The sequence below is a fragment of the Larus michahellis genome, chromosome 2, assembly GCF_964199755.1.
Source record: "Larus michahellis chromosome 2, bLarMic1.1, whole genome shotgun sequence".
Taxonomy (NCBI): Eukaryota; Metazoa; Chordata; class Aves; order Charadriiformes; family Laridae; genus Larus; species Larus michahellis.
The window spans coordinates 104,564,580-104,580,661 of NC_133897.1; the positions used below are offsets into that span (position 1 = coordinate 104,564,580).

The 16,082-nt window shown below is 46.9% G+C and overlaps 1 protein-coding gene across 3 annotated transcripts in view; it reads left to right on the forward strand.

Moving 5' to 3' along the window:
* Window positions 1-16,082, forward strand: part of RIPOR2 (RHO family interacting cell polarization regulator 2) — a 72,258-nt gene that overhangs the window by 51,950 nt on the left and 4,226 nt on the right. For 2 of the 3 annotated variants that reach the window (XM_074576492.1, XM_074576491.1), the window contains 9 exons: window positions 151-280; window positions 2,789-3,478; window positions 6,113-6,297; window positions 8,157-8,325; window positions 9,783-9,918; window positions 10,803-10,964; window positions 11,972-12,130; window positions 13,147-13,349; window positions 14,848-14,931. In XM_074576492.1, the coding sequence (XP_074432593.1) occupies window positions 151-280; window positions 2,789-3,478; window positions 6,113-6,297; window positions 8,157-8,325; window positions 9,783-9,918; window positions 10,803-10,964; window positions 11,972-12,130; window positions 13,147-13,349; window positions 14,848-14,931 (1,918 nt within the window). Of the gene's footprint in view, window positions 1-150; window positions 281-1,321; window positions 1,469-2,788; window positions 3,479-6,112; window positions 6,298-8,156; window positions 8,326-9,782; window positions 9,919-10,802; window positions 10,965-11,971; window positions 12,131-13,146; window positions 13,350-14,847; window positions 14,932-16,082 lie in introns of all 3 variants that reach the window. The other variant, XM_074576493.1, reaches the window with a different exon arrangement.

Here is a 16,082-nt window from a genome sequence, read left to right on the forward strand (position 1 = left end):
TGTCTAATTAACAACGTTTTCATTTAAACAATTCTGTTAAAAAACCTGCTACCTCTGGGTTTTGATGTGCTAATAAATCCTTTCCATGGACCTGAAATTCCTTCTCCCTCAGCCTAACAACCATTTTTCTTCCCGCTTGTGTGTCCGTAGCCCCTTTGATGTTGAAGACTTGACCCCATCCACTGGAAATGTGAGCAAGGCGTCTGCTCTGCAGAGGAGAATGTCCATGTACAGCCAAGGCACTCCCGAAACGCCGACCTTCAAGGACCACTCATTCTTTGTAAGCTCTCTTTGGCTTCATGTTTATGTAATGAGAAGCCCTAGAGCACTTCAAACACTGAAAATGCTTCATTGCTTTACACGTCTGAGCTTTTTGTTTCCCCTGGTTCCAGCAGGTTACCCTTACAAATACTTAAAAAGCAAGTGCATTCCCAGCTGCTAATCCTAGAAGAAGGTGACTGTGATCCTGGTGTCTTTGAAACTATGTGGCCAGTTATTGCATACCTGTTCTTCTTGCCTTACTGCCCTAATACTTGAATATAATACTTGAATAATCTTTGTAAGATGTGTGTTCATTTTGTGACAGTAACAACCATTATAGCACTAGTATTTTTAATCATAGAACCATAGGGTTGGAAAGGACCTCTGGAGATCATCTAGTCCAACCCCCCTGCCAGAGCAGGGTCACCTAGAGCAGGTTGCACAGGAAGGCGTCCAGGCGGGTTTTGAATGTCTCCAGAGTTGGAGACTCCACCACCTCTCTGGGCAGCCTGTTCCAGTGCCCTGCCACCCTCAGGGTAAAGAAGTTCCTCCTCATGTTTAGGTGGAACTTCCAATGCTCAAGTTTGTGCCGGTTACCTCTTGTCCTGTCCCGGGGCACCACTGAAAAGAGCCTGGCCCCATCCTCCTGACACCCACCCTTTAAGTATTTATAAGTGTTGATAAGGTCCCCCCTCAGCCGTCTTTTTTTCAGACTGAAGAGACCCAAATCCCTCAGCCTTTCTTCATAGGAGAGGTGTTCCAGTGCCGTCATCATCTTGGTAGCCCTTTGCTGCACCCTCTCCAGCAGTTCCCTGTCCTTCTTGAACCGGGGAGCCCATGATAAAATTGCCCCTGTACCAAAGATATTTACAGGGTGCTCCTACATTTTGCATGAATCAAATTCTGCATGCTTAATCAGGACTGTGTATAAACTGAGTAGGCCATCTGTACAGCTAGGAATTTTACAAGTGCTGCATCCCATGCCTGTAATTTAGTGCTCTGCTAAAGGCATTCATTTAACTTGCCCTTCCTCACACCCTCTTTGCTTTAACTGTTGAAGAAATGGCTGCATCCCCTGCAAGACAGGCCAAAGTTGACAATCTTAGATGCTCTGCAAGACACTTTCTTTGACAAGCTTCGTCGCAGTCGCTCTTTTAGTGACCTGCCGTCGCTCAGACTAAGCCCAAAAGCGGGGCTAGAGCTATATGTGAGTCCTGGGTTTCGTTTGGCGAAGGATTTTTTCGGTCCCTGTGTGGCATCTCCATTCCCACGCATGCTTCATGTGTTGCTCTCTGTTGCAACTCACTCATTTTGCTGACTGATTAGAGGGGAGAACATGACTGTGAGCCCATGCTGTTTGCATTAAATCAAAATTGCTCTTGATTTCTGCGGGGATAATGATCAGAAACCAACTGTCTGTGGGCAGAGAGCAGGGCAGGAACACAAGCCAACATAGTATTGCTAAAAATGGCCTGCTACCCCGATTGATGTTATACATTTGCCTAATAACTTGACTTTCAGATGCTAAAAGCATACCCTTTTCAGGGGAAAGAAGAAACGAACCTCTGAGTATAATTATGTTTAAGGGAAATAGCTGCTAATAGTGCAGCTTGATGCAAGTTTTGGCCACTTTAACCTTATGCACCTTAACAATATGTTCTTTCCAGCAAATTGTCAGCAAAGTAGTAGTTGCCTTTCATCTGTGCTGTGCATTTGCACGAGTTTGCCACATAACAAAGCAGAATTTGTAGGTCAGATAGGCAGGTTGTGCCTCCTGCAGGGATTTTTTCCCCTTAGTTCAGTCAGAGAGATGAACGTACATATATGCTTTGATCATTTTTGGGTCTGCATATGCTGGTTTTGCTTCCTAAATGATCAATGTCCTGATCGAGACACTGCCAGATAAATTCTCTGTCATTTGGGCAGAAACTCATGTCGAACAGGACTCCTATGTAACTCATGTTCAACAATTATTGGAGATATCCGTGCCACATGCAGAACGTACTTTCAACAGAAAAGAACTAGCATAATAAAATCACCGTTAAAATGCCATGAAACTAGAGAAACTTCTGGAGCAAAGTGTGTTAAATTTTAGGGATTGATACTTTAGAAATCAGAAAATAAATGCGATGGGAAATCTACAAGAGATATGAAAATGCAGCCAAGGTGGCTTAAGTACAACCACATTAAAAAGAGACGTGCCGCAGGAATGCTCGAGCAATGCACTGGAAATGCAATGTCTGTAGGACAAGCAGAATTTGGATCTGTGTTCTGGGAACTCACTTCCTGGAGCTCTCGGCTTACCAGAGAGATACTGAGCCCAAGTTTTCCAGCAGTTTTCCTGCCAAAATCAGGAGCCGTGCCAGATGAAAGCAGAAGTTGGATTTGAAATATTTTTCCCATCTCTCGAGCCTTGAATGCTTCTTTAATCCTTTTCCTTGCATTTTTCTTTCCCAGGCACATACTGTATTTTTCTTCTCTTCCCAGTGTTGCATGAAAAGCTTTTGTTTCTCTGTTGTCTTTTCAGTCGAATTTGCAAGACGACGTCTTCGAAAATGGAACGGTGACCACCGAGAAGCGGCCTCTTTCTTTCACTTTTGGCGACCTGCCTTACGAAGACCGCGTGCCCCCTGCCAACTCAGCAGAGTCCTCTTCTGCTCACGTCAGCTCCAGCCCAGACATCACCGCCACCCCCAGCCAGCACCGAGCTCGCAAGTCCTCCAAGAGCTCAAGCCTGGACTGCAGCAGCAGTGACTCCCGCAGAGACTCTGTCGCTGAGCCGAAAGACCTGCCGCCCCAGGGAGAGGCAGCAGCGCTCGAGAACAAGGCCACCCCAAGGCCAGCTCCTGAAATTTGCCAAAAAGCCTCTGATGCTGGGAGCGATCGTGTCTTTATAGAAACAAGCGTCCCGGTGTCTCTCCTGCAGGACACGGATGAAGGTTCTGAGCTCAAGCCCGTGGAGCTGGATACCTATGAGGGCAACATCACGAAGCAGCTGGTAAAAAGGCTCACGTCAGCAGAGGCACCCATGACCCCAGAGAGGCTGCCGTGTGAGGGATCGATTAGTGGGGAATCAGAAGGATATAAGTCTTATCTCGATGGAAGCATTGAAGAAGCCTTGCAAGGGCTTCTCTTCGCTCTTGAGCCACATAAAGAGCAGTATAAAGAGTTTCAGGACCTGGACCAAGAAGTTATGCATCTTGATGACATCCTAAAAGTGAGTACGTTTTCAGAAAATACTACCCTAAAGGAAATCTGAGCGGGTAGAATCTCCTGCCCTTCCTCGCAAACATCAAAGTAGGGTTTTTGGAGATGAGTAAAATTCCTCAGTAGCAGTAGATTTGCTCCTGCTTGGAGCATCCTTTCACAGTGTTGCATTTTTAAACTTTTGTTGGCAGTGTGCTTACTGTAGCCTTGAATCCTCAAGCAACGGATTTTTTTAATCTGCTTAAAACCTGGGGGAAAGCGAAAAAGGTGCCATGGCAGAGGGGTAATTAAATTATACCCTTCTCTGAAGAAACTGCTTGTGAACCTGTCGCTTGTGCCATACTGGAGATCAGATTATAGCCAACTTTCTGCCTTTGAAATCCATGGGTCACATCCTCAGCGGGTGTATTTTAGCATACTACCCCTGAACTCCATGGAGCTGTGCAAAACTACACCAGCTGAGGATCAGGCCTTGTAGCCATAGAAGCTGAATTTTCTAAATTGCCAAAGGGATTTAGAAGCACGGGTCTCACTGAGGACTGCCATCCCCACGTCACCTAAGCTTCTTCCAAGCCTTTTCCTTTTTCCCCCGTCCATTTTTAACACGAGAGACATCCTGTCATCACACCAGGATGGACAGAAAATGTTGAAAATTAGAAAGAAGAAAAGGGTTTTGCATGTGTGTTGTTAATATGTTTACTGCTGATCACTGTGACTTGTATCTCCCCCATGAATAATAACTCAGGACGTGTTACTGTGCAAAGAGTATTATATGGGAAATAATCATTTCAAATGCTTCATATTCATATGCAAGTTGGTCTACTAGTCACTTAAGCCTCAACATTCAAAAACACGGCTGAGGAGGAAGGAGGGAAGCATTTATCCTTCAGCATTATCTTTTTATGAAGAAACTTTGGTAACATCCTTGTTTCCATTGGTGTTTGCAGCTGCATGGTACTTGCCCAAGTTAAGTGCTTTTTGTCACAGCCTGCAGCCCCTCTTTCTTGCCCAAGGAGGTTCAAGCAGGCAATGCTACCATTACTATTATTTTTTAACTTTGTGGCTGCTCTGCAGCTTGTACAAAGAGTTCAACTATCCAGACAGCAGAGAGACAACGGAGACTGTTTGTTTACACTCCTTTTATCAGAAGTTACAAAGGGACAGATATGGGCTGGGGGGGAGAGAGGACAGACCTGTGCAGGCAGGGTTCCTGCACGCTCGAGAGGGACACCTCTTCCAGATCTCCTTACGTCTGCGTGTCACCTGTCGATCATCTTGCGGACCGACACTCAGCATCGCCAGCAGCCCTGCTGGGCTCCCCAAGCAAAACAGTTGAGCCGGAATCCAGCTGTGGCTGAAGAAATCTCTCTTGGCTACGTTAGGTGGGCAGAGCAAAGGAGAAGCCCACGTGTTGCTGTTTGCTTTTGCCCGAAGAAGCTGCGCCACCAGCCCTGAAAGAAACGGTAGCTAAAGTCCTTGGTGCTGCAGAGGAATCGGGATCCAGCACCCACCTGTGTCACAGATGTCTTGGCAAGTGTTGGTTTGATCAGCTAATGACACTACGGGCAGTTTAAGGAGTCAAGCATCGTAGGTGCTAACGTATGACCATTATAGCATTAATATTGCGTGCAAACAAATCGGAAACAGAACTCCAAGTTGCCTCAGCTCTAGGTTTGCTGGTGCTGAGTCTGAACTTTTAGGGAAATGCATTTCTTTCTACACGCTGAGACAAACTCCTGGCTCCTGCCCGGGACTGGCAGATGCAGCTTATGTGACGGCACCGGTGGTTCCTGGCTGTTTCTGATCAAATAATCAGGTAGTGCTAAAGGTGTTGAAGTTGTTTCACGAACCAACAGAGGCGATCCCTCAAGCTACATCTGATTCTGCAAGGTGACCCTGGAAGCAACTCTGTGGGCATGTCTGGATGAATCACCACATGGGACCAGAAACTTTGATACTTCCTACAGCAACACCAAGGTTTCCATCGCATTTCTTCCCAGCAGTGAGGTGGGATGGCTTCCCCCCTCTCTAGCACTGTTAATTCCTGAGTTACAGTTCTGCCTTCCTCTGTCACCTAAAATCTGATGCCTGATTTGCTTTTCCTTGGTAAGCCACGTGGCTTCAAAGGCCACAAAAGTCCTCTCATCCGATGAATAAATCTGCAGATATGGGACCAAATTTATTCCTGGCTATGGTCCATTGGAGTCACATTTGGAATAAATCCGATAGTGCTATTGGCTTCTGTAGCTAGAACGGCAATTATGGAACGTGCCTTCCCCTTTCAACTTCCAGTGCATTAATTGCTGTCTCTCCTTTTGGAGGACACCGAAAGCTGCGTCACTTGGATTCAAGATGTACTTCTCGTTTCTATAAAACACATCAAATTTTGCCTTTGAGGGTTTTCCTTTGGGGAAGAGAGGGGGTAGGATGGGGAGGGGAGGAGGAATGGAAGGGTTTTTCCAATTCTCAGGCTTTGATTGTGTATGCTATGAATATGAAGGTTTGAAATGAAACACCCAATAAAATGAAGTTTTAAAAATAAAATGAAGAATTTGAAAGTTTTAAGCTTTATCCTTTTCTTTTTCCTTTTCTTTCAGTAGTAACTAATATCTGGGGTTTTCATTGGTTCGTTCTGCCTTTGCAGTGCAAGCCAGCAGTAAGCCGAAGCAGGTCCTCCAGTTTAAGTCTAACAGTTGAGAGTGCTTTAGAAAGCTTTGATTTCCTGAACACCTCTGACTTTGATGATGAGGATGGTGGTGGTGTGGAGGTTTGTAATGGTGGAGGAGGTGCAGACTCAGTATTTTCAGATACTGAGGTTGAGAAGAATAGGTAAGTTTGTAGTAACTGCTAGCTGTGCTTACGCCAAACTGATACCCTAGCTCTTTGTCGCTAACAGGGGATCCCGGTGCACACGTTATTCAAGGAAGACTGTCTAATCCTTGATGAGTTTATAGGGTCAAAGGGTTCCCCGTGGCTGCTGCATACAAAATCCTAGCTTCCAGGATCATTTTTTTTCCTGTTCAAATATACTCAATCTGTCCTCCAGAGGAGAAGGGTAAATTCAATTAAGCTGACATCAATACTGGCAGAGCCTCTTCCTTGACATAGGTTTGGACCTGGCTTTCCTTGGATGTAATTACTAATTCCTCTGTGGTTTTTCCCCCCTCCCTTTGTCTTTTCTCTCTAGCCGAATGAGTCTTTGCAGTGGATTAAGCTTGTCAGTAACAGTAACACAGGGCCAGATTTAAGCAGCATGGTGTAGGTTTCCTTTGGAATCTAAGAGTGATGACTGGTACCCTGTTCATGGCCCTGCGTGTTACCTGCCCTTCTTTCATCACTTTTGGTCTTTCTGAGAGGGAAAAAAAAAAAAAAAAAAGAGAAAAGCTGTGGTGTTTGTGTCGTGGTCTGCCATTGTCGTGTGACCATAAGATGCTATGTTTCAATCATTAGATCCTCAAGGCGTGTTTGCGTCCTCAGAGCCCACGCGATGCCCAGCAGGCACCTAAGTGGCACTAGAGCTGGGAAAAAAGAACAGAACGTGGTTCCCTAGGACCCCACGCTTCCCAACCAGGGAGCTATACATCTCGCAGCTTGTCGTGGCCTGTTTAAAACAATTTTGAGTACCAACAAGCAACCACCATTCAGGTCCCAAAATGTCACTGCATATCCTCTTTCCAGAATAAGAATGTGGTGGGGGGAAAAAAAACCTCGGAAAAACGTGTTGCTTGCTAAACTGGCCCTCTGAGCTCAGTCCAGTCTGTGTTGATTTAAGGGTCTGGCTTTAACCAGGCACTTTAGCACAAATTTAACTTTAGGAGCAAAAATTAAGTTAGTTATAAGCTAACTCAAAAAGCAACTAAAAATCTTTTAAGCTAAAATAGAAGTTAAAATTTCATTTTTTCGCTTCTGGCTCATGCCCGGACAGTGTAGATTCCTGCTTCCATTTTTAGATGTGTGAGTACATGACTCAGTGTAAAGATTGCAAGTGTTGAAACTTCTGAGCTTGCAGCCAATTGCACTTGCCGACTGGGGACTGACCTCGGGCCTTGCATTTAAACACAGGGAGGACCATTTGTACAAAAAGGCAGCGTTGGAAATAATGATTTAAAACACAGTGAGACTAGCTTTACGCTCTTACAGAAACAATTGGCAAAGCAAGCCGTACACATTGTGCCTAAAACAGCATATGAAAACATCATGTCTCTTACTCCAGCAGTGGTTTTCCTTTCCTCCTGCGATGAGCGTTAAATTTGGCAGCGGGAGGACACCGAAGGTGCAGAGCTGCGCTTAGCAGCTCAGTGCCTGGGGTGACATGAGTTGTCATGGTGCTCAATCCAGAGCGACAGGGGAGGTGATTCACCAACAGATGGGAGAAAACTGTCCCCACCAAGGGACAGTAACCGCGGGTTGGAAAGGTTTGCTGGCGACGGCATCGCATCGCTCCAGGCAAACCAGTCAGGGGACAGAGAGCTTGTCCCCGCCTCAGTGGGTACAGCCCTTCCGCGCCTGGCCAGGGCAGCACTGCTCCTTTGCGATATGATGTGTTCATCGTGAGGTTTCTGGCTGCTTCCAGCTTTTCCACTGTGCTTGTTGCTCGTCGCCCTGAGTGAGCTTTGTGTGTGTGTGTGTGTCTGCCATGGCGGCGGCGGTCGGCCCTCCACTGACCTCCCTCCCTCATCCCTCCCCAGTTACAGGATGGAGCACCCAGAAGCCAGAGGCCACCTGAGCGAAGCTCTCACCGAGGACACGGGTGTGGGCACCAGCGTGGCCGGCAGCCCTCTGCCCCTGACCACGGGGAACGACAGCCTCGACATAACCATAGTTAAACACTTGCAGTATTGCACGCAGCTCATTCAGGTACCGGGCCCAGCTCTTTTTTGGGGCATATATTTTAAAATTTTCCCTGCGGTGTGCCCACAGCATGGGGTACGAGCAGGTCAGCGCTGCTCCCGGGTGGCAGCGGGAGCGCAGGGCTGGGACAAGCCGCCATGCGGGGGTGAAGGTAACACCCTTCACCCCCAGCCAGAAAAGCCTCCGTCGTTTCCGTTCCTGGCCCCTCTGGGAGCAGACCTGACCTGCAAACCTTGGGGCACTTCGCAGGTGCCACCCAGCAGGGCTGACGGGTGGCGCAGCAGATGACAGGGACAGCCCCTGCTCTGGGTTACCAACGTCCACTGGCTTGGCCGGGAGGTCCTCAGTGAGACTGGTCCCCGGTTAAGGCAGCCCATGTCTTCAGAGGTAAAGCAGAAGCCCCTCACCCCACTGTTTAACCGAGCCCCAGACAAGGCTGCGACGTTCAAGAGCAGAAATGAATTTCCGCAGGTGAGGTGGAGAGGTTGTCTGCAACATGCGCAGGGAAGGCAGCCCCTCTGGGACATCAAAATTGTCTGTTCGTGCTCACAACAAACTAGCACAACCTTTTAGAGTTTGTTTTTTTTTTTTTATTCAGAGCCCAAGCACAGCAAATGCGATTTTAAACCTCCAGCAAGCGAGGGCATCAGGGTTTTCATGATGAATCAAAACACACTGCAGCATCCTTTTCACAGTTGTTTGACTCTTCCATCTTAGATATAATTAGCTTTATTTTCCCAAAGGCCCACTGAAGCAATACAGAGAGAGCCTGATTCCAACACTGATTCCAGTGCTGACTGGACCCTGCTGACTCACAAGTTTGAGAAAAAAAGGGAGGTTTTTGGCTGAAATACAAGAGTACCCAGTAAACATGCAGTTGGGGGAGGTGAGCTTAAACCATGTCCACACACGGAGCAGATTTGATATGAACAATATTTACGTGGCGGGCTGAAGAAAATGCAGATGTCAGCAGCAGGGAGGATTAGCAAGGCAAAAGCACCAAATTAATAAAGGCACCTGGGTAGTTGATCAGAGCTGAAACGGAGTAGAGGAAGAGCGACCTGTGGTCTGCCTCCAGGCACGTACATCCTGAAAGTCCATGGCCTGTGTTACACGGAAGTCACACTAATATTCTTTTCTGTCTCTAAGGCTTATGATAGATTCCTTTAGCTTCGCAGAGCATATAAATCAGAAATTACTTATGCAAATGGCTGCTTGGATACTCAAGTGCCTGGTTCTGGATGTAGATGTAAAAGATACAAGCAACAATGTCTATCAACCAGGACCATAAAATACCCCAGAGACAAAAAACTTTTGAAGTTAAGGAGATCCTGTGGTTCCAGGCGATGAATTTGCCATTGCACTTCTTCAGGTGCCGGGTGTTTTGGAGTTTTTTGTTTTCTTCTGAGGTTTTTGGGGGTTTTTTTTTGGTTCAATAACTCCTTCTCATTTGTCTTCACCAGCAAATTGTGTTCTCCAGTAAAACACCATTTGTGGCAAGAGACCTCCTGGATAAGCTGTCCAGGCAGATCCTCGTGATGGAGAATATCGCAGAGATCAGTACTGAGAATCTGGGAAACATCACCTCCCTTACTGATGGTAAGAGGCAAGTTAGGGGGTTTCCTTCTGAAAGGCGTTTGTTTGGGCATGCGTTCCTGCTGAAATAATCGCTGTGCAGAGCTCACCGACACCGCAGGAGATGCCACCGTAGTAGGGGCCGGCTCACGGTTACCAGCAGGTGCAGCAGTCACCACAGCAGGTCAGGGGCCTTATTCTGTCTTCATCACTGGTATCCAGAAATAAGCGGGTGAGAAGAGAAAGGATTTCTTATCCTGCTTGTTGTGCAGAAGATGGACAGAGGTCATTGCTGTGGTGGGGTGGGGATGCTGCCACCTCTGGAGAGCCAAAGTCTTTCTCCACCTCTCTTTCCTGAGGAAAGGCAGGATCTGCCTCATACTATCAGAGGCATAATACTACTCCTTGAACGTTTTATCCGTTTTATTTTTAGTCATCTCTACGAAGAATTATTTAGTTATTTTTCTTGTTGTTGCATCTATTTTAATATTTTGGAAGAGTTTGACAAATACGTAGTTACCCTCATGAGCACTCCGGCAGGACAGGTAACCACAACATGCTCTATTTACTTTGTTTATCAGAAAACTGAGGCAAAATTGAGTGGCTTACCCAAGGCCACAGAGCAGTGCTAGGGCAGGGACCAGTCTTGTGTAGACCATTTGCAGTGTCCAGAACTGCATCAGGAGCAAATTTTGTCACATCCTACCATGGGAAACAGAAAAAGCACGCTACAAACTTGGGGTGAGCACATGATCGCGCTCTGTGAAGGTAATGGCACAGGGTGACCCACCAAACAGTAACTGTCCCTCAGTGAGCCGGGTGAGATTTCCTCCACTCGTACCATCTTTTCTCTTCTGGATGCTTCCAGCACAGCTTTGTTTCATCATTCATTTTGTCTTCTCCACCAGCAATTCCTGAGTTCCACAAGAAGCTGTCGCTGCTGGCTTTCTGGATGAAGTGTACTGGCCCTTCAGGAGTGTATCACACATCTGCAGACAAGATGATGAAGCAGTTGGATATCAATTTTGCCACCACTGTGAATGAGGAGTGTCCAGGACTTGCAGAAACAGGTACCAACTGCTGCTAAAAAATTGTGTTGGTCATCAAAATGGAGAACAGTTGTGTACTGGGCTTTACTCAACCTTCATTGCTTTGTTTGGAAAACAAAGGTCTGTTTGGCCACAGCTCCAGGATCTCATTTGAAAACTAATGCTACAACTCGTGAAACAGTTTTGGCCCAAAATAATCAGATCAGAATAGGAGAAAAAGGTGAGGTCAGCAGAAAAGAAAATACCGTTTTAAGGTTTATGAGCTAATTGGAAAGTAAGACTGTTCCAAAATACAAGTTTACAAGTGATTCAGTGAAGTAGGAATCCTTGCACCTTATTTTATGTGTCTATATAATGTTGGTGCCCCATTACGGTGCACTGGGATGAAAGTCACAGACATTCAAGGGAGTCTATCTGAGCATAGGTTCCTATTCGGAGTGGGATGCACCACATCTCGAACTCCTGCTTTACTGGCTAGCTCTCCCTGGGACAGAACGGGGATGTAGGGTGACTTGCTCAGGCGTGGGCACCCGCACTGCAGATGCCCACCCAGGGCAGTGTTTTCCTGCGTGCTCCATGCTACAGCTCTCACAGACGGTGCCTCAGCCTCGCTTTCTGCATGCCACATGCTCACGCAGGAACGTAAAGACAAGCAAAGCCAAATCCTGCCTCTGTGAACATCTCCCCTGCTTCAGTGGCATTGCGGAGATGTAACTGGCAGCGCATGTGCGTAAGTGTTCAGTGATTCAGGACATTGATTGGGTAGAAAGGATGCTGTATTGGATAGGAAACCACACTAGCCATCCATAAACTGGCAGAGGTTCATTCTTACAAGGATATCCTCTGGTGATGAGAGCTAGACAGGCAGAAGGTCTGTCTGGCTTCGAACCTAACCAGTTGAGGTTAGAAACGTTGGGAAGTACCTGGCTTTGCAAATAGAGTTCTCTCTGGCTTTGAAGCGGTCTGCGGCATTCTGCCAGCAGCTTTTGCTCTCACTAACGCGTCCCTTTGTCCGTGGCTCCCTGCAGTCTTCAGAATCCTGGTGTCTCAGATCCTGGACCGGACGGAGCCTGTCCTCTACTCCAGCATGTCCTCCGAGATCATTACCGTCTTTCAGTATTACAACTATTTTACCAGCCACAGTGTTAATGACCTTGGAAGCTATTTGCTGCAGCTCGCAAAAGAAGGTAGGGTATATAAATTCTGGCAGCTAACGGGGGAGTAGTACATCGGGTGTCCTTCTGACCTCAGCACAAAACAATTCAGCTCTGAGGCTGATTTTACAAAAGAAGGAGGGAAAGGAGACAAAGAAGTGCCTTGAATATGAAGTCTGAATGCACCCGAACGGTTGTACGTATCAAGGGAAAGGAGCTGATGCATATAGACCCTCCAGTCGTTTCTATTTCCATTTTCAAATGGGAAAAAAATATGTTGAAAGAGTGAGTTTTTAGGAGGTGGCTGATGGTGGTGGGCTGGGCCCAAGGTCTGGGGAGTTTTCCGTGCTGACAGCTTGGATGACATTCCAGTCTTTTATCACACTTTACAGAGAGATCTTCTGTAAGTGCTGAGCTCTGCTCCTGAGCCAAGGGATCACAGCACCTCAGTGTTTGTCAGGCTCTGCCACCGAGAGCTAGAGAGAGAAGCAGATGCTCCACAGAGGGTGCTAGACAGCAATCCCTGGCACGCCAAGTTTTCTTCTCTATTTAAGAGGGAGTTTGAGGAACCTTACCTAGTTTCCATTTTTATTTGGGCATACTGGGGAGCTTTTGCTCAAAAACCTGGAAGGAAAAAGGCATTTCAGCCTTTTGCCTAGGCTGAGCTAGGACAAGTTCTCACAAAGAAGCCCTGGAAGGCAACACACTGACAATATTGGGTTTCACTTGTTATAGGGAGGATTTACATCTTCCAGCAGAAAGTGAAGATTTGACAGGTAGGCCCTTAACTCTGGGTAGGTGGCAGTGCCGCGGTGTCCCACCTAGTCCATCTATTCATCTCCTCCTTTGGAAGAACATCTGAGAAACTGGCCCAACTTAAAGCCCAGACAGACACACCGCAATACGGATCCATAGCAATCACTCAGATGGGCATTTTTCATGTCCTTTGTGGGCATAGTAAAAATTAAGGATTGCTAGCAGGGAAAGGAGCAATCTGAAATATCGAGAAGATGAGATAAGTAACAAGGACCTTCCTCTTGCACTTTCAGCCTCTGTGGTTCAGGTGCTGCAGTCAGTGAAAGATGGAAAACTGCAGCAAAATGTGGCCAAAATAAACTCCAGTAACCTCCCACCACAGCAAGAAGTTTTGAGAGCGTTGGCTTTACTTCTCAATGAAAATAAAAATGAAGTCAGCGAGACTGTGGCATCACTTCTGACAGCTACCGCAGAAAACAGGCACTTCAGGGAGAAGGTAAGTGGCAGAAAATCACCTGTCGCATAAGAGACCTGTATCATCGTGACATTTTTTTCTGCCTGTGTGTCTGAAATGTCTATGCATATAAAATAATTGCTCCAAGCTTGATTTAAACTAAGCCAGAGGGATTTCCTGTCTAATTCTTCCTGCAAATATGCAAGTCTGCTTCTGTCGTTATGCCAGTCTGCTTCTACCTGTCATTACACTGAACAGGTACTAACCAAAATGCGGCAAATACTTACTGAGTGCTGTGCCCTCCAGCCATTCCTCCGCACTTCAGCATTTCTGCTGGCCTCTCTCAGACTTGGCTTCAGTCCAAGGCTCGAAGGCAACAGTCCCCAGCGTCACCAACAGGCGAAGACGTAGGTCTGAGATTTTTATTTTCTTTCCCAAAGGAGGCTGGCGTCTATGGGACCTCCCGCCATTTCTGGAGAGGACGGACTGCCTGGGGCAAACACAGCTCAGCTGAGGGAGCTAAGACTTGAGTCTATCATCACAGACATTGAAGGCAACGAGCAGGGCCAGATGAAACACATAAATTAAAGAGAAGGGAGAAGAGGAATAAGAAAAAATTAGGGGTTGGCTTCTACCCTTTCATGGCAGACCTTTCCCTACTATCCTGCTTGTTCCCTGCCAGGAGGGAGAGAAAGAAAAGGCAGTTGGAAAGGAAGAGTGATGGAAGGCAGGCAGAGGGACAAGAAAAAGGAGCTCACTCTTTGCTGCTCTTCTCCGTCAATCCATTCCCCTCTTTGCTTGTCCTCCCACTTCATCTTCCATTTTGTCAGCTTCTTGGTGTCTCATACCATCCTTCTCCATCGCCAGCTTCAAGGAGGCAGCAACTCAGGGAAAATATAACCGCCTCCTGGAACAGGCGTGAGTTCACTGCCTGCAGGAAGGACCCCAGGGTGCCTTGTATGGAGGCGTTTTGCAGCTTTGTGCTGCAGATGAGTTCATTGTGCAGCCGACTGCCACTGAGATTCGCGCTCACTGCTGGTTTTGTTTGCTCAGCAGCAGCTACTAATTTCTAGGGCCAAGCAGTAAACTGGTCTAGCAGCTCATGCTAACCTTGTGATAGCTATTTGCAGTCCCCCTGGGGTCCATCCCAGCCTGTTCATTACCATCTCTACATCAGAGGGACCATCTCAAGGGTCAGCTCTTGAGCTATTTAGACTCCAAGGCCCATTTAAAGCTCTTTGGCGATTTACACAGAAAGGCCCTCAAGGGTCCCAGATTATGCTTCTCACCTTAAGGTGGATTTTTCCTCCCCAAAACCTGGCCTGCAACTACAAAGCTCTAACTAGTGGCCTGGCCTGGATCTGCTGTAGGGAATTATCCCAGCATGTTACCTGTGCTTCTCCATCCCACGGGCTCACTGTCCGGGAGGCGGGATGCAATCCCTCTCCCTTTAGTAAGGTAGCAATGCCTCCACGCTCCACCCTTCTGCTCCACACAGGCACAGGGATTTTCATCGCTACTCTTCTTCATCTGTTTTCAGGCCTTGATTTATTACTGTGAAGCACTAACCCAGCCCAACCTCCAGCTGCAGAAAGCAGCTTGCTTGGCTCTAAGATACCTCAAGGTAAGAGACAAGGAATTTGCTGTGGTACTTGGCATTACTTTAAGGAAAGGACATCTGATAGGTACAAACAACAAAATAGAATTTGCAATAGCAGCAGCGGTAGTGGTTTTGTTTTGCATTGCTGCACTGCATCCTTTTACAGATACCGTGCTGTTTGGGAATGGTTTAGAAGCTTCATCGCAAAAACAGCCAGGCTCTGTGCTGATGACAAAGTTTATCTTTTGCATACCGTCCTTTCCTCCCTCTTGACTTTAGGAGACTTGCTTCTACATCACAGGGAAAAAAAATATTCCTCCATAGAGTACTGACTGAGAGGGGAAAAAGAACATCCTTTCCCAGGATAAAATTAGCTCTAATGCATGTGGGTTGCTGCCGTAGAAGAGAAAAGGAGAGGCAGGTCACAGCTGGTTTTGTGACAAATAACTGGTACATCTGGGCAGTACAGCTTCAGCGTGCATACGGTACTATTTCTGCATTCCCCCCATGACAGGAAGGGAAAATGCACTTTTGTTTTGGCTGTACAGAGCCATGGGAAACAGCAGCAGCCCAAGCCCAATTGGTACGGGACACTGAGGCAAAAAACGTGTTCCGTGAGACAGACCCACCACAGACTGACTATTTCTCCCTCAGAACTGTTCCCTGGAGAAGACAGCTCTAAAATGTAACTTCGTCCCAGACAGAACTGATACCATCCAATACATATTAAATACAAAAAAAAAAAAATGTATTCCCTTAAATTTGATGCTAGGAGGCACCACTGAGAGGCAATGGTGTGGGGCATTACACCTCTGCTGCATGCAGGGCACAGTGGGCTTTTTGATCTCCCAGGAAAAGGCAGACAAGGAACCAGCAGTGGGAACTGGAGATAGACACATCTAACTTGAGCAGTGTGGCTCCGATACATCTTGAATAGTGAGAATGGCAATTGCTGGGGGAAAAAAAAACTACTGAGGGGAAGCATCATCATTTGGGATCTTCAAAGAAAAAGCTGAAGCCTTTCTGGAAGATACTATTTCAGAGGTGGGAATGCTAGAATGGATAGGTGGCTGTGGATGAGCTGACTCGATGGCAGTCTCATCCACGTGAAATTACGTCAGCCGCACAAAGTTCCACTGTGAATCTCTGCCAGGTTTTGCAAAGCAGGGCAAGCT